The sequence below is a fragment of the Carettochelys insculpta genome, chromosome 9 (genome assembly GCF_033958435.1).
Source record: "Carettochelys insculpta isolate YL-2023 chromosome 9, ASM3395843v1, whole genome shotgun sequence".
Taxonomy (NCBI): Eukaryota; Metazoa; Chordata; order Testudines; family Carettochelyidae; genus Carettochelys; species Carettochelys insculpta.
In genome coordinates, this window is record NC_134145.1 from 23,945,938 (window position 1) to 23,966,810 (window position 20,873).

The 20,873-nt window shown below is 44.1% G+C and overlaps 1 protein-coding gene across 2 annotated transcripts in view; it reads left to right on the forward strand.

Moving 5' to 3' along the window:
• Window positions 1-20,873, forward strand: part of ST6GALNAC3 (ST6 N-acetylgalactosaminide alpha-2,6-sialyltransferase 3) — a 308,982-nt gene that overhangs the window by 50,398 nt on the left and 237,711 nt on the right. The window contains exon 1 of one of the 2 annotated variants that reach the window (XM_075002901.1): window positions 283-332. The exons of the other annotated variant lie outside the window; for it this stretch is intronic. Coding sequence (XP_074859002.1) covers window positions 285-332 — 48 coding nt within the window. The 5' untranslated portion in view covers window positions 283-284. Of the gene's footprint in view, window positions 1-282; window positions 333-20,873 lie in introns of those variants that run through there. 2 annotated transcript variants of the gene reach the window in all.

The following is a 20,873-nucleotide window of genomic DNA, read 5'->3' on the forward strand; positions in this document are numbered from 1 at the left end:
TCCACTCTACTCTTTTTACTGAGTAAGAATGTCATGAGAGGTTAATAGAATGGTAGGTCACTGAGATAGTAACATGTGAAGTGGATAAACTTGACATTATTGTTTCATTTTCCCAATAAATTGTACTCCATAAACAAATACTTGTTTAGAAGCATTGTTAGACTGAGGATATGTCTATACTTAATGTGGGTTTGTAGGGAGGAAGACATGGCAAAATCAATCTCTCTGGGCTTGGCCATCGACCCTGGTACTTCATGCTGCCGTTTGGAGGAAGGGACGTCAGCATGAGCCTGAAGAGCCCTGATCTACACCACAATACTAAATCAGTCCTGGTAAGTGGATTCTAGCTATGCTAATAGCATGGCTAGAATTGTGTATCTGGAATCGACTTTGATCCCTCGTGTAGATTGGGCTGTAGGTGTTTACTAACATGAAGATAAATTTAATAAATTTTGGGAAATCAGCTTTCTATTGGACTTTGATCTCTCTTTTTCTGTAAATATGTTTCTTTATCTGGGTTGATTTAAGGAGGGATTGTTCATACTGGGTAAATTGTCAAACATCTGTGACTTACAACCCAAAGATGGTTTACCTGCCTCTTCGTTTTTCATACACTGTAATTTAAAATATATATTTACACTCTAACACGCACACCTTTTTAAATAATCTCTTGCTCCTTCTCTGCTCTTTCCTTCCTATTGGATGCTGCAATTCTGCATTGGAATATAATTCTGAAAATCACTTAGGAATTTTACCCTGGACTCAACTGAAAGCAGGAGGTTTTTATGCCACAGGTTAGACTGATCCCCATTTGAATCACATATGGGGAGCTCTGCAATGTTTGAAATGATGGAAACTTTACGGTCACAAGTAGTTCAGTTGAATTCAGTTGGACTCCTCAGTTAGAAAGCTAAGCACGTGCATAAGTGTTTGCAGGATCGGGGCCCTAGTCTGGTGGTGGCTGTGGAGCTATGATACCAGCCCATCCCAACTGCTTTTTCCTGTCTGGAAGTTAGAATAGGAGATACCCTACTGCATCTCCTTTGCGTTTAGATCCATTGGATCAGGAAGTCCTGGACCAGGAAGTGCTGCCCTTAAGTTAGCTTCAGAATCCAAATCTTTCTTTAAAAGGGAATCTCTCTCTCTCTCTCTCTCTCTCATGAATAAACCATCTATTCTTTATGAAAGGAGTATGTGTTAATGGGGGATTCATTTCAAGTGAGTTCTGCAGTACCAAAAAGGTATTTGAAACCTGTAGAAAACGTGCCCTACTCCCAGGACATGTGGTAAGTGAAATTTGTTAATCTCAAGGTAAAGTGACTATATAGAGAACCAAACACTGTGGAAGGTGGATCTGTGCTTGATTTGTACTTGTCAAAAGAAATAATAATAGTATATGCATAGCTTGTTACTGTAGCCTGAGCTCACGTAATCCCATAATAGCACCCCATCCAGTGCTCCAGTCTGCCTTAATGGGCTCTCAGCCACTATCTCCACTCTAGAGCAGCCTTGATAATTCTTGAAAGAATTTTCTAGCAATCACCAGTGGGTAGGTTCTGTATAACCTTCATCCAGTTTCAAGAAGGAAAAGCTTTATTTGTTTCATCTCAACAATAATTCTTAAATTTTGCAGTCATCCATGTTGACTTGAGTTGCATTCCCTCCTCACCCCGTAAATTGCTCCTAGAAATCCTAAAGATATAATTGTATCATTGTAACCATACATATTGTTGCCATTTTATCCCTGTCCTCTGATTTCCAACAAATTATAGCTTTTTAAATGTTTTGTATGTCATGGTGGTTTACTATGCATGCTAAATGATTTGAGTTATTTAAATGGTTTTTGAACAAATTACTGCCTTCATTATGACAGACAACAGATGAGTACATTATACTACTTAATCTCAGCTTTCTTTAACTAAAATACCATGATTGCTTTCCATCCAGTAGTTCCGTAATTATTCTCTTTGTATTCTGCTATGTGGCTTTGGAATAAAGTGAAAGCTGACTTTTTTGCTCTTGTTTTTTTAAAAAGCACAAGTAATGACATACTTGGCTATCATCAGGCAGATGAACAATTAACTTAATTCTTTTATGCACAGGTCTGAATAGGACTGGCATAGAGCTTTCTGAAACCCAGCAGTTACAGTTTACTACCTTTATTTCTGTTTGCGTTGGGGTTTTATTTATTTTTACGTTTCTTAAAAGTTTCATTTATTTGTTTTTAAGATTCTCATTAGTAAATTGCGTGAAGTTTAATTGGTCTATGAAGGAAACCAATCATGAGGAGATTGGAACCAAGGATTTCAGGAAGTCTGGGTATTTCAAACCTGGTGCTTACATCGCTAACCTGCCTCTTGATCATTATAGTACCCAGGTCAATCAACAATTTGACACCTCTGGCTACTGATCCTTTCTCTCTAGGTTTTTCCTGAAAATCTTACTTAGTAATTTTCCCAAGAGGTAATTTTCCAGAAAGAGTTCCATTAAAAAGTAAACCTGATAGTGTACTGTAAAAGCTCAAATCAAAAAACTTCTAGGTGCCTTTTAATCATTAATGAGTCTGACAAATAACATTGGAAACACACTCATCAACATTGCATCTTACCCAGGCCACCCTATGCTAGAAGTCGTCATGGCATGTTTTGATTTGTTCTTCCAGTTTTAGGTAACCACTTTTTTACTGCCTATGGCAGGATGGAATGGTTGTCCCCAGGTCTGAAATTTCAACTTAGTCCATATCAGGGACTTTGCTTTCTGTTTTACATTGTCCCGTTTCACATTAACTTGTCAGATCTATTGGCTAGTGAACAAGTTGAGCTTGTTTATCTAGTTTGTGTTATTCTGTGGAATGAGACCTAAAATATCTCCATCTTTCATTTATATATTTTGAGCGTATTGAAAGTGAGAAGGAGCTGGTCGTTCATTACTACATGAAACTCACTGACGTGGGGAGATGGGAAGAGATTTGTAAGTGGCATTTGCTGAGGATCTCTCTTGGATTTTTCCAGGACTTTGGGATAACTAAAGAGCATATCCCAGGAAATCCCAGGCTTTACACTGAGATCATTGTATGCATGGAAAAGAGTTCGGCAGTTTAGGCACTGCTGTGTGACTTTGCGTGTGGAGCCAACATGCCAACTGAGTATCATCTCTCTATTACAGCCGTTATTTGTGTTTTTGATTTTTAAGATGTTCCAGTAACTTGATAAAATGCACTGTAGCCAGAGGTGGATGCAGGCACTTTGGTACTCAGCGGCAACTGAATTTAAGACCTGCATTCCACAAGCACTTGTTTTATCACTTGAAGTACAGGAGTAGGTAAAAGTCTTTCATGCTGGAACCATGATAATTACGCACCCTGACAGCGTAGGATGTCACAGTAAGCATGCTCTGTCCAATGCGGAGGCATTCCAGAGCAGGGGAATGATTGAGATCAGAAACTTGAGTACACAGGGAGGTTCGGTTCAGAGCTCGCTATAAGCTTGACATACAGAGCAAAAGGTAGGACTGTGAGACTGAGTCATTCATGGACTACAGGAGACAATAGGAGGCTGACAACACAGGACTTCTGTCTTCTGTGGATGGTCTGCCATTGCCGGGCACTTCCTCTAAAGCAGAGGTGGGCAATAATTTTTGATGGGAGTCTGGGGCTGCAGTGTTCCACAATATTAATGGTGGAGGTGTAAGGTCTGGGCTGGTGCTTGTGTACAGGAGGGAGCTCGGGGCAGTGTCCTGGTGTGCAGGAAGGAGTGTGGGAACTGTGGCGGCGGGTGGGGGGGGAGTTTGGCTCAGGAGGTGGTTCTGGGGCAGAGAAGCAGGAGGGGTTCCAGGGTCAGGGAGGGAGTTTGGGTGCTGGAAAGGGGTTGTGACCTGGGGTAGGGGATTGGGGTAAGAGTCTGGGACGGGGCGCCAGCTGCAGGCTCTGACCGGGAGGATCTTACCATAGGTAGCTCCCAGCTGGTGGCCCAGCAGGACCCTCAGGAGGTCTCCCTGGCTGCTGCAGCCATCACACTGGTCCCAGCAGCCAGCCACTATGAGCCGTGTGTAGGCTTCTGCATGGTGTGCGCCCTGAAGGAGGGGGAAGCAGGGATCTCCAGCCAGTGGGAGGCAGTGCGGATGGTACTGGGCTGTGTGTGTAGACTTCCCTGCCTCTAAAGGGTGCGCTGTGCAGAGACGCATGTTGTTCCCAACAGCTGGCCACTTTGAGCAGCTTGTGGTGCCGTGGCAGATAGAGAGACTGCCTGAAGGGCCTGCTGGGCTGCAGGCCACATCCAAATGTTTGGCAATCTGGATTCAGCCTGCAGGTTGTATTTTGCCTACCCCTGCTCTAAAGAAATTACTTAAAGGGCCTATGCTTGGGGAAGCAGAGGAGAAGAAAAGTTTAAAAAAAAAAAACAAAAAACCACCTACAGAGAAAGCTAATTGATCCCCATGGTTTATCAGTTTGTGTCTCTAGTGAAAAAACTTCCACAACAACAGAAACATTGCATGTGTCTGTCTGCGGTCTGGGTGCAGGTTGATTGTGCATTGCAACAGGCACTAGCTACTTGACTTCTCTTTGAAGTTTTGTAACTAACTCCTGGGACGCCTTTCAGGCCTGTATGCAGATGTTTGTGTGTGCGCATGAGTGAGCGCATGCTTTGTTTGTAAATGTAGACCACCATTTTTTTAACTACAAAGGAGTTGAAAGTAGTCCAATGAGTATGCATGGGCGGGGCAGGGGGAATGAAAAATTTGAGTGGAAACAATGACTGGTAAAATGATTTTGTTATACTAAAAATTACTTTCTGGGATCGGTGATTGGGTTGCAAGATTGAAATTGGGCATGTGCTCTAACCATGACACCAAGAATAAGATTAAATACTTTAATGCACAACTTGCTGAATATCTCATAACGTTGTCATTCATAAATCTAGTCATTAATAATAGAATTGTCATCACCTTCAATAGTAAAAACCAAAACATTTACATTTACTTTACAATACATCCTAGTGTGACGTTAGGGTTGGATCTGTCCTTTACAGGCTTTCTTATATTAGGAATAAGAGCTGTGCAAACACTTCACAGTTCAGCACTGAGGTTTCTGTTAGTCTGCGCCCCTTCTTGCACTTGATGTCTCATAAAAGAAAAAGTGTGCTTACATGTGTATGTTAACCCATTTTCTCCTTTTACCTGGTTAATGCCATCTTCACCCAGGACAGGAACGTGAATTATTTCCCTCTCAGACTTCCTTTTATCAACTCCAAGCCTTTGACATACTCCTCTACGTTTGTTCCGATCAAATTCAAATGGATTTGAGAGCAAAGAGAGGACAGGCGTCAGAGCTCTGAGAAGAGCGGTTCTCAAAATGTTCTGCCAGTGTAGACAACACTTGGATGTGAAATGATGGATCATATTAATTTCCTTGATCAGCGCGTCTAGCGTTCTTTCAAATTCAGGAAGTGAGTGTAGTCACATCAAGGTAATTGAGTTGATGTTAACTGCAGATGTAGCATGAGTTTTCTGACACTTATCTCTTACCCAAACTAATTGTATGTCCCCCTGCAATGCCTTATTCAGGTGACCAGTGATGTCAGTGAGAAAATCCACATCCAAACTCCAGCTTTCACCTTCTCACTCTGAGAACATTTGAGATTTCTGTGCAAGAAGCTGCTTGATTTCTGGTAGAAAAGTGCCAGGAAGTGTTCCAGTACTTTACCATAGCTTAACCAGGACACTTCAGTGTGCATGACGAGGTCTCCATATTCTGTTTCCATTAGGTCTCCAAGTTCCACAAACTGATGGTGAAGCAGGGGACAAGTGTGAATGAAGTTAACAACCTGCTCCACTGTGTCCATTACAGCTGTCAATTTGTCTTCCTCACCAAGCTTAGCACAGGGCACTTCTTGGTGTATTACACAATGCACACCAAATATGTCAGGTACACAAGCTGTCAGCAAAGCCACAAATCCATGATGTTTTTCTGTCATGACTGGGCACCTATCTCTTGTAACTGGTACAATTTTTTCTGAAGATAATTTTTGCTCTTAAAAAAAAAAAAAAAAAGGTAAATGCCACAAACCAAAGCAAACAAAAAAACCTTGAAACCTGTGCTTGTCTGCATCTCCCTAAGAGATCTGAAAGTTATTGTGTCATGTTCAAGTCACTGTCAACATAATGAACCCGCTTCCATTAATATCTTTGCCTTCATCCAGCACTGTACTGAGGGCCATACCTGAACGTAAAGTTCTGGAAAGCTGATCTCCACAATTGGCAGCTGTATCTTGCACCCTGCAACTCACAGTGTGCTTGCTGAGTTGCAGACATTTAACAAGTTTAATAATTTCCACCTGGTTTTAAACCCATCAAATAAAACATCTGAGGATTCGGTGATGCATAGTTTCGCTAATTTGTCATCTGAGAATGGCTTTCCATTTTTTGCAAGCAACCAAGCAATGCAAACGCTAGCCAAGGTCATTATGTCACTCTCATCTAATGTTCATTTAAGTACCTGCCGCTGCATTTCCAGGGCTTCTTCAGCTTTGAAAACTGTTGAGCACACTGGTCAGAAGCTACTGAAAATTTTGCTATTTGAGAGAAATGGAACGTTTCATAATGTCTGTTTAACGTATTCTTTTTCACCTTGTTGCAAATTAAGCACAGCGGCCTCCCTTTATGTTCAGTAGTAAAATAATCTTGCTCTCAACTCTTCAACCATTCTGTCCTAGTCACTGACTTTCATCTTTTTGGTTGGTACTTCTGTACTTTTTGATTTTGCATTTGATTAGCTGCCTTTTTCAACACAGAGTGGGCCTTTATTAGGGGTAAATTAAAAAATTACCAGCAGAAGTAACACAAAGAAGTGGAGGGAGCACACAGCTTGCTTTAAATGCATGTCCCTTGTTGTTTTGCCAGGGGCTGCTTGACCCTCTTTTCCCCTTCAAGCCCTGTCCCCATTCTACTTCTTCGCTCAACCACCCCTGACCTGACCACCTCCTCTGCTGAGAACGCCCTGTCCCTTCTACCCTTCCCTCCCACACCACTGCACAGTACTATATCTGACAAAATAACAATAAATTATTGCATTTAAGATTTGTCTGTACTCATTCAAATAAAATACCTGGTAGCTGAGCTTTAATGTCTTGGGAGGCCTAGCAATTGACCACCGCTATAGAGCAGCTGGTTCAAAAATGGTCCAGAGAAATCTATTTTAGATGAACGAAGAAGTTAGATTTGACGCTTGCACTTTCCTGAAAATAGACACCGGGGAAGAATTTGGGGTTTCACAGAATTGGGGCATGAGGCTATGATGAAAACTTACATGTTTAAAAGGAATGTAAAAGATAAAACTATAAAAACTAAAATATGCACAAATCTATTAGAACTAAGTCATGGCTAGTACAGTAGTAGAACATCTAAGGAAAATTGCCCTGTAACATGGGAAAGTAGAATATATTGATGGAAATGGAGATTATTCTTGTTCTGTAGCTGCTTGGCCAGTGATGTGTCAACACTTGTTCAACCAGTGGCTCCTGCAAAAAATGTTCTGCTTTACCCTGTGATTTAAACTTCATGGCTACGTCTACACGTGCGCGCTACATCGAAATAGCTTATTTCGATGTAGCGACATCGAAATAGTCTATTTCGATGTCTACACGTCCTCCAGGGCTGGCAACGTCGACGTTCAACTTCGATGTTGGGCAGCACCACATTGAAATAGGTGCTGCGAGGGAACGTCTATACGCCAAAGTAGCACACATCGAAATAAGGGTGCCAGGAACAGCTGCAGACAGGGTCACAGGGCAGACTCAACAACAAGCCACTCCCTTAAAGGGCCCCCTCCCAGACACAGTTGCACTAAACAACACAAGATCCACAGAGCCAACAACTAGTTGCAGACCCTGTGCATGCAGCATGGATCCTCAGCTGTGGCAGCAGCAGCCAGAAGCCCTGGGCTAAGGGCTGCTGCACACGATGAACATAGAGCCCCGCAGGGGCTGGAGAGAGAGCGTCTCTCAACCCCTCAGCTGATGGCCGCCGTGGCGGACCCCGCTATTTCGATGTTGCGGGACGCAGATCATCTACACGTGCCCTACTTCGACGTTCAACTTCGAAGTAGGGAGCTATTCCCATCCCCTCATGGGGTTAGCGACTTCGACGTCTCGCCACCTAACGTCGATTTCAACTTTGAAATAGCGCCCAACACGTGTAGCCGTGACAGGCGCTATTTCGAAGTTGGCGCCGCTACTTCGAAGTAGCGTGCACGTGTAGACATGGCCCATATGCTGCAGAGAAGAGCGAGAAACTGGAGAACCTATTCATTTGTTTTCCCATTGAAACAGATTCTTTCTCATAATCAGGAGGGAGGCAATAGAACTTGGCAAGCAAGTATATTGAAATGCACTTTGTTGGCAGTCTTTCTGCTTCTGAAATCTATTCTGAATTCATTGATGTGTTTAATTTGCTTCCTATAGTATGAGAGCCCAGGTATGGGGAGGATTCTTCTCTGCAAAAATGTCTTCAGGATAGCTGGCACTCGATGGATTTCTAAGCAAATGGTGTTCTCTGGAGAAGAAGTAGGATTAAAAATCCTGCCTGGCAGGGATGCTTTCGCAGTACCAGAGAAGGATTTAACTCACTAAAATCAGCAACTTCCCTGATCTGGCTTTCAGCTTGGGGACAGGATCCTAGCAAGGAGCTGGTCGCCTCTGGCACATTCCTGCACATGGTACAGATGCAAACATAAAACTCTGTTCAATCCATAGCTGCTGTCTGGTGGAAATGGAGCTTATGGGGACTTACTTATTGTTGACTGTCTGAGCAGCACTATGCAACCCTTTAATAGCTCTGTAAAAGAAGTGAAGTAGGTAGTGTGACCCCAAAACATCCCAATGCAGGGAAACAACGGGCTCATTGTTATCTGGTAGGAAGTTTCTGCTGGCCTGACCAGCAATGCCAACAGCCACTGTGGGCTCAGTGGCAAAGGGGGATGGAGGGAGAGGGAGAGCATGTGGCTCCCTGTCCCCGCTCCTAGAAGGGGTGTGGCCAAGAGTGGCTGGGCAGTTCATGGCAGACAACCCTGCCTCCCGCACCATGCTCCCTCAGAGCTCCACAGCGCTGTACAGCTTTTCAAAGGGGCCAGGCACTCTGGCCACCACTGCTGCTACTTCATCAGCAATGGTGGCTGGAGCCTCCAGGCCCCTTTGAAATGCTGGGTCCTGGGGCAACTGCTCCCTGCGCCTCGTCCCCTTCCCCTCCTTGATGGTGAGTCTGGGCCTGACAAGTTGAATGTGCCCCATACTTCCTAATGTTGTCACCTGAAGCTTGAGGTGTCATATGAGAGATCAATGGAAAGCAATATGTATGTGTGGTATATGTGTGGAGGACAAATTCCAAAAATGTTGGCAATCATGATCAAAGTCTGTCTTCCAGGCAGGACTATGTTTGGCCAGCCTAGACCAAGGAATGTGGCCACCTGGAAGGTATTTCCAAGGTTCATGGAGAGAGAGCTGGAGTGCAAAGGACATTGGAGGTACTGTACTCCAAACCATCAAGTGAGCAGGGAGATGAGATTTCAGGAAACAGACCAACCACCCAGCAGGGGAAGAAGAGAGAATGAAACTTCCTTCACCTGGAGGCTTTGTGTTGCTTTCCTCATAGCTTGAATGAACTTTGATTTCAGGGATAAGCTTTGGAAGAATACATTTCTGATGTTTTTCTGTGCTGGGGAGAGGGGCAGAGAATATCAAGGTATCTTCCACCAAGGAGAGTCTGGAATTTGTGGGAAATCTGCACCACAGTAGTGATCAGCCATTTTACTGCAAGGCAGACTGCTGAAGAAATTATTTGGAACAAAGGCTGTAGCTTTTGTTAAGTCTTGGCCTCTAGAAAGAGGGGCTTTCTCACTTTTATTTTCTTGTAAATGTTCTTAGCACCCTCCTTTACCCCTGAAATCACTTAAAATCCTATCTCCTTGTGTTAAACTTGTTTACTTTTAATGTAAACCAGGCAGTGCTTAGCTGGCACCTTTTCATTACAAAAGTTCAAGCCATTAGGTGCGGGGGCTCAAGTGTGGCAAAGCCTCGCTGCATGATACAGACATTCAAGATGCCATATGCTTGTACAGAGGCTGGAAGTGTACAGGCGGAACCACAGCGACAGTGCAGTTTGGGGCACTCAAGGTTACAGGGGAGGAGGTGACACAGCCCCTGTCTGGTTTGGATTGCACTCCAGAATGTGACAGGGGGTATGTGTTCTCATTATTCTAGAAGTAAGTCCCTTCATGAATCACAGGACAATCATCAAATAACTGCAGGTGAGTTGCAGATAAGAGATGGAAAATTATGGAAAAGTAATAATGGACCTCTACAAATAGTGGTAATTTGGAAAGCCAAAGTAGATGGATTTGTTTAAGAAAAAAATGCTGGAACAATGTAAACTCTCAAGTACTATGTCCTGCCTGCTAATTAACAGACAATTTGCTGCAACTATATTATATTAATTAAAAAAGTGACTGGTACAATGTGAAGTTGAGACTAAATGTCTTAACACAATTGCTGTAGAAATCAAATCCAGTCACTTTAACCTTATAGGCACTGACTGTTAGTGCAGTGTTAATTGCATACTCAAAATACATGCAAAATTGTGGACTGTACAAAATAAGTGAATTAAAATCAAAATTTGATAGAAGCCAAATGTTATGGGACCTGCACTTTTCAGAATATGGTGAACAAAGTAGGGCCTTATAAGTGTATAAGAGAGATGCCATTTCAATTAAGAGGTTCCCATCGTGTCGTCTTTAGTGCCCAAGCAATAATTAGTTTCCTACCTTTTCCACCATAATAAATTATAAAAATATTAATTCCAGCAGAGTTAACAAAGTAACTTTTCCCCCAGTGCTTCCAGTGATGAATGTGAATTCCACTTCCATTCCCCAGGGCCAGGGTGAAGAGAGGCAGTGTGCCAAGGAGACTAAGGCTAGGTCTACACTATGAGATAATGTCAATTTTAAGTCACTTAGCCTGATTTTTTCAAGTGCTGTCTTCGCTGTTAATTCCATTAGCTTGATTTATGGAGCACTAAAATCAACATAATAGCGATATGATACTGTAGTAACCTGATGGGTGTAGTGTTCAGTTTGAATTTCAAATTCCGAATGAAGGGTGGGGAAGCGCCATGTCTTTACATCGACTTTGTTAGCCTCCAGACGTGTCCTGTATGTGCCTCACAATGCCTGACAGTTTTCCACTCCAGCCTCTTCCATCTCCACTGCTGTCAGAGGAATTAAGCAACAGGAGGAATTAGGCAATACGAAAAATGTTTCAGTTTGGCACCGGGAAGCCTGTAGCTGTAGGGTCGTGACAGGCTGAAAAATCTTTTTTTCCTTTGGTGTTAGTGTGGCTATGGGGTCTGTGGTTCTTTGCATACCCCTGCTAGCTACCCCCGCCCCCCGGTCCCTACAGCACCATGTGGCAGCTAGGCTGTTGGTGGGGGGGGTCAAGCTTGTATGAGAGGACAAGAAACTTCTTTTCAGCAGTTTACATTTTGTCGTGACCCCCCACATCCCCTCCCCCCCTCGGAGGCACTGCACAGTCTGCAACTTTCCTGTGGCCCACCCCATCACATGGCTTGACCTTGAGCCCTGTAGGCATAAGGATGTGCTGCACAAGGTGCCAGGCAGCTTGCATACAATGAGGGTCCTGTAGCTGGCTGGCTGCTATTTGGGGGTCTTTTAGCCACCTGGGGGAAGTCACCCGTACAGATAAAAGACCCTTGACAATAGCCAGCTCGAAAAATCATGTCCACCAAAGGAGAAGTCTCCCTCAGCAGACACAAGTCACAAGAGTGGCTGTCCTTTCAGAGCAAATTTTTATATGGGCTTTATCCAAAGGCCATTGAAGGCAATGTAGTAGCTCTGCATTTACCACAGTTCTCCAAGTAAGGCTTGCAGCAACCAACTGAGCCGTAACTGATTTTATGATACATTGCATTTTCAGTAATGCAGCTGGGCTCAGGTAACTGGGGGATAGGTTCCCATAATACACTGCTGCAACAGTCGATTTTGGTGCCTTGTCTGTGGCAGCAATAAGTTGATTTTGTGGGGAGCATCTGGGGAGGTGAGGATGCTCAAAATCGAACTGCTAAAACCCAGCATTAATAAATCAATTTTGGCTTGTAGAGGAGATTCAGCCTGAGAAATCTAGGCCCTGTTGGGCCAGGGTTGGGAACAAGTTTCAGGGTCAAAATGACTTCACAGAAAATACCCTGTCAGTATCTCTGATATGAAAGGACTTTCATCTGGTTCTGAAATGCAGCACTTCCTCTGCTTCTCTGAGAGGCTTGGGTCCAAACAGCTGCAAACTATAAAATTTAAATCCAGAACAAATGTATTTATCATGTCTGATGTACTTTCTCCGTGACACACAGATAATATACTGTGTGTAAGGTTTCAGTCAGTAGGGCTGGTTCTTCATAAACTTAAACAAGGTAGGAATTCTCTGTGAAAACGAGTTCATAAAGAAGTCTATTTCCATAACTATATTATCCAGTCCTGATGATTTTTATGCTTGGAAGAGTAGAGAATTAATACCTGACAGTAAACACAAAATCTGTGTGCGGTAACTGACAGATTAAATACTGGGGATTTCAGAGGAGCTCAGACCACATCCTATAATGGCCAATGTTGGTATTATTTTATATCCTGGTGCTGAATGAAGTTGCCTTGTGTTTCACATAAAATTAAGGAATCTTCTGTGATCCATGAATATTTTCCTGTCCACATTTGCTTTCATTTTAGCTTATTCACATTGGCACCCTTATAAATCTATGATAGTGTCCTTTCCTGTGGAGGTCAGACAATAACTCTTATGCAAGGGAACCGCCAGGGCAGGTTCACGGATATAAACCCATATGAGAAATGAAATCAGTAGCTTATTGGAGGAGGAATAGCATAGAGCTGGGGATCTGGGAGAAGGGGCAGGAATTGCAAGCAAAAGCAGAGGCAGAGTAGAGGCAGACAGGAAACCAGGAGGAATGAAAATAAAAAAGTAAATAGGGATCAAAACTAAGGTAACACTTGGGAATGGTTTTGCGCAATATCTTTAAGGTGATCTGCAAGTATGACTCCACCCAGTATGCCAAGATTTGTTCCCATGTGTACATAGAATTTGCTAGTGTAGCTGCCCATTTGATGTCACTGACTGTGAAGTGCACACTTGCTTACCAGCACTAGCGTATTGTTTTTATATATAGTGTGGTCATCAGCTCTGCTTTTAGTGTTCTAGAACTTTACCATATGACAGCTGCATATTAATATGCAAAACATACCAGCTGTTTCTTTTAAAAACAAGTCATTAAACCCCCTCAGTAAAAGGAGTGTGCTGAACCACCGGCCCTCTGAAATAAAAGTGTGTATAAAGTGTTTTTGTCCCCTCCATTAAATGAAGAAATACGAGTTTAAATAATGGTCAGTCTGAGAAGATGACTGTCTTGAGAGCCCAGCACCATATGGGGTATGATTCTATGCAGAGCGCCCCTTAACTTTCAGCTCTAAGCAGTGGGTGGAGCATGCTGTTAATATGGCTTTAGGTGATCTTTTGTACACTTCTGATCTTTGACTGCTCTGGGGTCTGGAGAGGTTCTGGCATCACTTATCTCTGGGCCAGGGGACAAGTCTTGGTTAGAACAGCCCTAGGCTACGTGAGAGACTACAGCACTTCCCAGAGTTTATGCACCACAGCCCATGCCAGGTCCCTCTTCCATCCAGCCTATCCTCCAGCCAGGTCTTGTGAAGGGGTCTTCAGATTTTCCACAGCACCAGCACAGGAAAGTCCTCCAGTGGCTGAATACAGGTCTTCTAGGGCTCTATTAGGCCAGGCTGGCTCACTCAATGTAGAGGGGCTGCAGTTGGGGATGAGTGTCTGACATGCACAGAGTATTATTCCTGCTCTTACGAACCCTGCATTGCAACAGCAAAACTTGCATTCACTTCAGCGGGTTGAGATTTCACTTCACGTGCCTTGCGGTGCCACAAAGTTGGATGTTGCTCGATAAAGCATAGGGGGATTCAGTCCATTACAAACTGTAAAAGTTTAAAACCAAAGTTTCAAACTTGGCTTATTCCCATGCACTCCATCAAGGGGAGATGGTGCAGCTGGTAGGCAGTGCTCCAGCTGCTGCACTGTCTGGAAGCAATTGACCAGGTAAGCCACAGGCTAACTTCAGTGTGACAAAGGGATGCATCAAAGTCTTCCGAGCCACATGGGAGGCAACCAGCTACCAGTATTGCCACGTTCTTATGCTGGTATTAAAAAATCCCCTGACAGTGGGCACTGTGAGCTCCTCTAACATCTGCTCAGAGGAAGAGCTGGGCCGAGTTTCCAGTCCTTCTGGGTGATGGAACAGGAACTGGCCCTCTGCATTTCTTTCTTATCTAATCAGCACAACTTCATTGTGGCTGCGGCTCCAGCTGAGGCAGTTTCAAGGCCCCAGTTCCATGGTTCTGTGGTGTACCCGTCAAGATAGCCAGTGATCCCCTCCAGTTGTGGGCAGTGGCATGGACACACTGGGACACGTGGGTGGGCCCAGATTTAGGACAAGGACAGGAGCCATCCGGGCCACCTCTCCCCATTTTTCACCCCCTAGCCCTGGGGTGGCGATACAGTCTGGCCAGCGGCCCTGGAAAAATGAGGGGTGGGGGAAAAAAAAGTGCCCCACCACCTGTGCTGCCTCGCTGCCTGGCACTCCAGCCAGGGAGTGGGGTTGGGGTCCTGCCCCAATCTGCCCAGTACTCCCACTGGGGAGCTGGGTCAGGGCACTGGGGCTTGCCCAGTTCCAGTGGGGGAGAGGAAGATAGAGGCGGAGGTTGGCCTGCTATGCCAACCTGGAGCGCCTGCCAGGCAGCAGGGTCAGGGCCCAGGCGCTTGCCCAGCTCCAGGGGAGGAGTGGGGGTCAGTGTGTGAGGGACTTGTCCCTTTCTGCCCGCCCAGTGCTCCTGCCTATGAGTGGGGCAAGCTGTGGGGCTTGCCCTGCCCTAGCACTCTAGCTGGGGAGCAGGGGATGGGAGCAATGTTCCCACTAATCTTTTCCATCCATGTGCGGATTTTTTTTTCCATCCTTGTTTGGAATAAATTTTCTGTGCGCTGAGGCATGTGTGAATGTGCACCACCAGCGGGGCAGTGGGGGACTTTAGTGTGAGCACTCTGCTAATCAGCTGTGCGGCATTTGACTTTCTCCTGAGTGGCCGCACAGTCGCATAGTTTGCAGGGAACGCCGGTTGTGGGCTTGCAAGCTGGTGCTCCAGCAAGAGTGTCAGGTGGGAGGAGCGGGGTGAGTCCCCGGCCTGGCTCTGTGGCTGGAGCACCAGATGGTCAGAGAGTAGCCAAGCCTGTGTTTCCACCCTGGACCTCAGAAGGAGCACTGGGTGAGTGGGTGGAGCAAGGCAAGCTCCCATGCCTTGAACCCACTCCTCAGCAAGAGCACTGGATGCTATGAGCAGGGCAAGCGGTGGGACAGAGGATGGGCCTGGATGATAAGTGAGTGGGCCACAGCCTGCTCAAGCCCACTCATGGCTATGCCACAGATTCTGGGACACCTGGATATCATTCACATAGAAGAGCTCTGAGCTGTGCTATTCTAGAAGAGAGTGGGAAGCAGCATGAAAGCTGATGAATTTCTGAGACACTTCCAATGCTGGGAGAGCTCTGCGCGTACCCTGCAAGGTCTGATCAGAATGAACAAGTTTGTCACTCTTAGATCTGGCCAGCACCTATGCAAAATATAGTTGATCACTAAGCAATGCAGCAGGATCTGTTCAGCAATATCAAATGCTACTAATAAATCGAGTGCCAGTCAAGGCCATGCCTGCCCTGTTTGCCCTGCAGCTGTAGTGACTTCTGTAACAATGTCCACTGCAGCCAGTGCTGTGCAGAAAAGATTTAACTCTTGACTTTTTGTAACTCTGGCCTTTGGCATTTTGAGACAGGAAAATGAACATCTCTTTCTTTGGAGTCTTCCTGTGTGCTGCACCCACATTACAGTGCGGACTCAGTACGTGGTCTATCCCTGAAAACAGATTGAAATGTGCCATGTAAACCAGGTTGCCAAAGTGTTCCTGCACCTGCTTCATTTTTCCAAGATCTCAGTCAAAAATGTAAAGATAGAAGTAACCCAAGCACAGACAGACATACGTGTTTTCAGATCAAGGGAGCCTGTCTCTCTCCTAAACAAGGTTTCTGCTTTGCTTGGGGGGCGGGGAGGGGAAGGAAAAAGCTCTTCCTCCTTCTGGCCTTCCTGTAGGAGCTCTGACTGATAGAGGCAAATCTCCTAAAGAAAACAGAAGTTCCTGTACCAGTCTGAGTAATTTTAAATGAGAGGTAATCATGACATGTATGACATGACATGATGCATCTGATGAAGTGGGTCTTTGACCACAACAGTTTATGCACCAATAAATCTGTTAATCTATAAGGAGCTACAGGACTTCTAGTTGTATTTGTGGATGCAGACTAACACAGGTACTGCTCTGATATATGACATGTGTAATTTTCCCCACATGAAGGAAGTGATACACATTGCTTCAGTGGTTTGTTGCAGGTGTAAAGCCCACACAAAGCAGAGGCAAAGCATTCTGGGTAGCAGGTGCACTCTTAGGGAATTTGCTGATATAAATTTGCTTATATCTCTTCTGGTCTGCATTTGGGAAGCATGGAAGAAACAGCTCTGTCCGGTCTTTAAATTACTTTGCCCCTTGAAATGCCCATCGCTGGACATTAAACTTGTGTTTTAAATTAAGATTGGGAACCTACAACAGACTATTACTCTTGTGAGATTATGTATGAATTTAATCTAGTGATCAGAGAACGAATTTACGCTGGATAAACTTTAATATTCTAAGCACGCTTGGCCAAAGTTCTCTTTTTTCTCGTGGTTTATGCAAATAGGAAGAGCAGATTCTAATCTGAAAATACTATTTTTTGTTCAAGGCTGTCCTCTTTCTCCCCTACCCAGTGTGCTCTAATCTCGTGTGTATTTTAGAAACGGTGTGTCTGTTTGTCCATCTGTGAGTCTGTTTGTTCAAGAAATTCTCCTAACAAGTAAGAAGTAGGATCATCAAATTTGGTAGGCGGCTTCCTCGTCTTATCACTTAAAGCAACGTAAGGGCTTGGTTGTGCCAGGGCAAGGAGATGTGCCTGGAATTTGATTGCTTCTAAATAGAAAGAGGTCTGGTAGAAGGGATAGTTATACTGCAGAATGACTCTGTGGAGGGGAGCAGCAAAGGTCCAGAGATGGGGACTGGGACAGCTACGACCCCATTGGGTTGGCAGGAGTGGAGAAAGGGACAGCTACGTACTATGTATTTGAAAGAGTGTGTCTTTGTCTGTCTCCCATTTGGGGGACACGCACTCCTCTCAGCTGTGCCTGCAGCAGCGCCATGAACTGGTGTTTCTCACTTGGCCCCAAGCTGCTGCGGTGAGAGAGGGCTGAGTTTGTCCTGCATTCTGAACCTCTCATATCCAGTCCCACCCCAGAGCAACAATGTAAATGAAGGAAAACAAAACTTAGTTGAGTTAAGGACCCGAGCAACAGCTGGGTGACTCTCCTAATGGCTAATATGGGAGATTGTGACAGGAGAACTCTGGTGAGAGCTTAATGAGCCATGGCTACTTAAATACAGGCACCATGTGTGTCAGCAGGGAAAAAACTTGAGACCATCACCACCAGTGACACAATATAACTTGACTTCTGTAAGGAAGAGCTCCCGTATCTATGAATAAGTAGCAAGCTGTTAACTCTGCATCCAAACCACCAGCAGGAGACAGAATCACAGGACAGTCTGTGAATTGTAAATGCACCAGGAGGAGGCCTGCTAGCGTTAGGGATTGAAAACCTACTAGGCAGCGTGTGCAAACACATAATGCCTCTTTTGTCACATATAAGAGAGCAAAATTAAATGAATACTAAAATGTATTTAATACGCTCTAAAACTGCCTTAAAATCGATCTTCAGTTACGTAAGTTAATACCAACGTTGCGAATCTATTCTGATGTCTGCTGGTTGCTTGTCAACCTGTCTGCCTTGGGTGTCATGCTGATGCACTGTCAGTGAAGTGTGTTAGCTTACTGTCCTCTGCGTCTGTGTTATTTCTCTGGTTTCCATTGTGCATCAGTGTGATTGTGGTCTCAAGTATCAGAGGGGTAGCTGAGTTAGTCTGTATCTTCAAAAACAAGAAGTCTTGTGGCACCTTATAGACTAACAGAGGTCTTAGAGCATGAGCTTTCTTGCTCACAAAAGCTTATGCTCCAAAACATGTTTGGTAAGGTGCCACAGGACTACTTGTTGTTTTTGTGGTTTCAGTGAAGTAAATGTCCTTCTACTAATATGTTAGGTGAGGAAGGATTTATCTGTTCACTACACACAGCTTTCTTCCGATTGTGTGATCTGTCCTGGCGAAATTGTTGGGCATAGCAGGTTTTGATTTGATTTGATTTTTTTCATTTCTCTTGCTTTTTCTGTCTGCTGTTGTAAAGCTGGGCTATGGGCACTAAGATACATGTGAGCCTTGGCATCAGACATTGTGTAAAGCTGCTACCATGACTTTAATTAGGTGTTACTTGGTTGCAGTCTTACTTTCTTTTCTTGCGTAATGCGCAGGAAGTCTTTGTAGCTAGCACATCGACTAATTCCCCTTTGTCTGTTTGACCATTTTGTGTGTGTTTGTGAGCTACTGCCTAATCTTTGCATCTGGTGCTCGTCTGAACTTTACAAACCACCTATTCTTCTGTTTTCCCCTTTCGTGAATGTCATAAGTGCACAATGTCATCCTCTGAATCTCTGGTTGCTTACTTCATACAATGGGTATTTTTTCTTTGGTTTTTTTGCCTTCTGTCTTTTGCTTCTATGACTTCTCTTGCCACAACTATTGCATACCGTTCCCATGTGCAAAGTGTTACCATTATCACGTTTTTCTCCAGGTCATTGCATTGCATTTATCTTGTCTGCTTTGTATTTCAGAGTTTCCCTTTGCCTAGAAATTTTTCCCTGCGTTTTCATTCTTCCCTGTGCCACTTAATTTATCTCAGTGTGTCCCCACTTAAGCACTGGCTGTAAGCTCATTCACAAGTTTTACATATGCCTATAGCTCTTGGTAGAGTTTGTGCAAGCTCTGAGTATTCTCATTCAAGCTCATTCACCTTTTGTTCCTGTCATTATTATGAATTAGTTCATCTTTTAAGATTTGATAAATGCATGAACCTTTTTGCACAGTGTGACAATATACTGATTTATTGCTTCTCCAGATACTAGATACAAATTGTTGAAAAGATGCCTGCCTTATCTGCAGGTTTTGTGGGCCAAAAATGCTTTTTTGCAAATACTGATATGATTTTACATTTTCCCTGAAGTCTGCTACTGGCATAGCAAGATGCAGTCGGATCATATGGCAGCCCTTCCCACTGCAGCTAATTGTGTTTCTGCTCTTTTTTGGTTTTCCTCTTTATTTAGTCTGGTTGCAATTTGTACCTTTCCCACTGTGATCTAAAGAATATCCAGTTGTTTAATACTTCCCCTTTCACATCTCTCTACTTGGGAAGCGGAATCTGTTATGCTGCCATGACTGCTTTGTGTGTGTGTTACAATATTCATCATTTCTGATTTCGCAGAAGCCAATTCACTTCTGACACAGCGTTCAAGCATAAAAAGAGAGAGCGCCAAGACAGTGCAATATTCAGGCTTTCTTCTTGCCTCCATATAATATTTATTACCTCTTCAACTGGGGCTTTCTAAACATAGAAAGTTGTCTAAATTCCTCGATGTTGTCTTTCACCTGTGCATGTTATTGGGAAGCTGTCTATCATAAAATAGTGGCCTTTGGAAAAGTACTTAAATATTTTTTCCCTCTTAATTAGCCTATCTGTAAATGGGATGTATTAAGGCTTCACTAAGTAATGTCTGTGAAATGCTTGGGAGAGCCATGAATTATTATTATTAAAAACTTCCTTGTGGTGGTAATGCAACTGAGTTCTGAATTGATCCCTCTTGCCCTGCAGCAGAATATGGGATCTTTCTTCTGGTCCATGCAACAGCATCAATACCTTTCCAGTTCACCAGTTCTTTGCTATAAGATAATGACATGAACCTTATCAATATCAAACTGCGTTTATTATTATTCCAGGCACTTCTATGTAAAAGTTGTGATTCCTTCCATATTTGACTCCACAGCCTACTTTCACTTATTGATGACCATTCAGTATTTCAAAAGTCAAATCTTTCTATGTTTGTGTTTTTAAGGATGTTCTGTCTTGACTCCTAACACATACATCAATTCTCTGACAAGGCTCATCCAAGCTCCTCAGAAATATTGCACCATGTTGTGTGTGGATAAGTCTCCTGTAGCCAAGTAGGGACTCCAAATTTCACAAGAATGACAAGGTGACTCTAACCTGAAAGAGGCCAGGGACTTGCTGCATGAAAGAGTAAGGGTTCCATCCCCCTGGATCCTCTCATCCCTACAGATCCCTGCAAAGGAAGGGGTAGCTGCATGGAGGTTCCTTCTCTGCTCTCATTGGTTCCTACACAGATGTATCTCTCCTACACTGTTCAATGTCTCCTCCGACCATAGCTGGACTGCCTTTGGAGAGAATGTTCCAAACCAGGGTAGAGAGAAGCATTACAAGTTACTATGGATTCTCTCTGGGCTCCGTACCTGTACTTTTGAGTCCTCCTCATTTGGGGAAGATGAATCAGTGAAAAGCTGCTAGTTTCCCATCCGGCCCCTACTTGGCTATATTTTCTAGATCCCCAGGGAAGGGAGGGTTTTTCTGAAGGGACAGAAAGAGAATGCTACAGTACTAACACTCCCTCCTTTGGACCTTCCAGTGGGTTGCTGTTTTCAC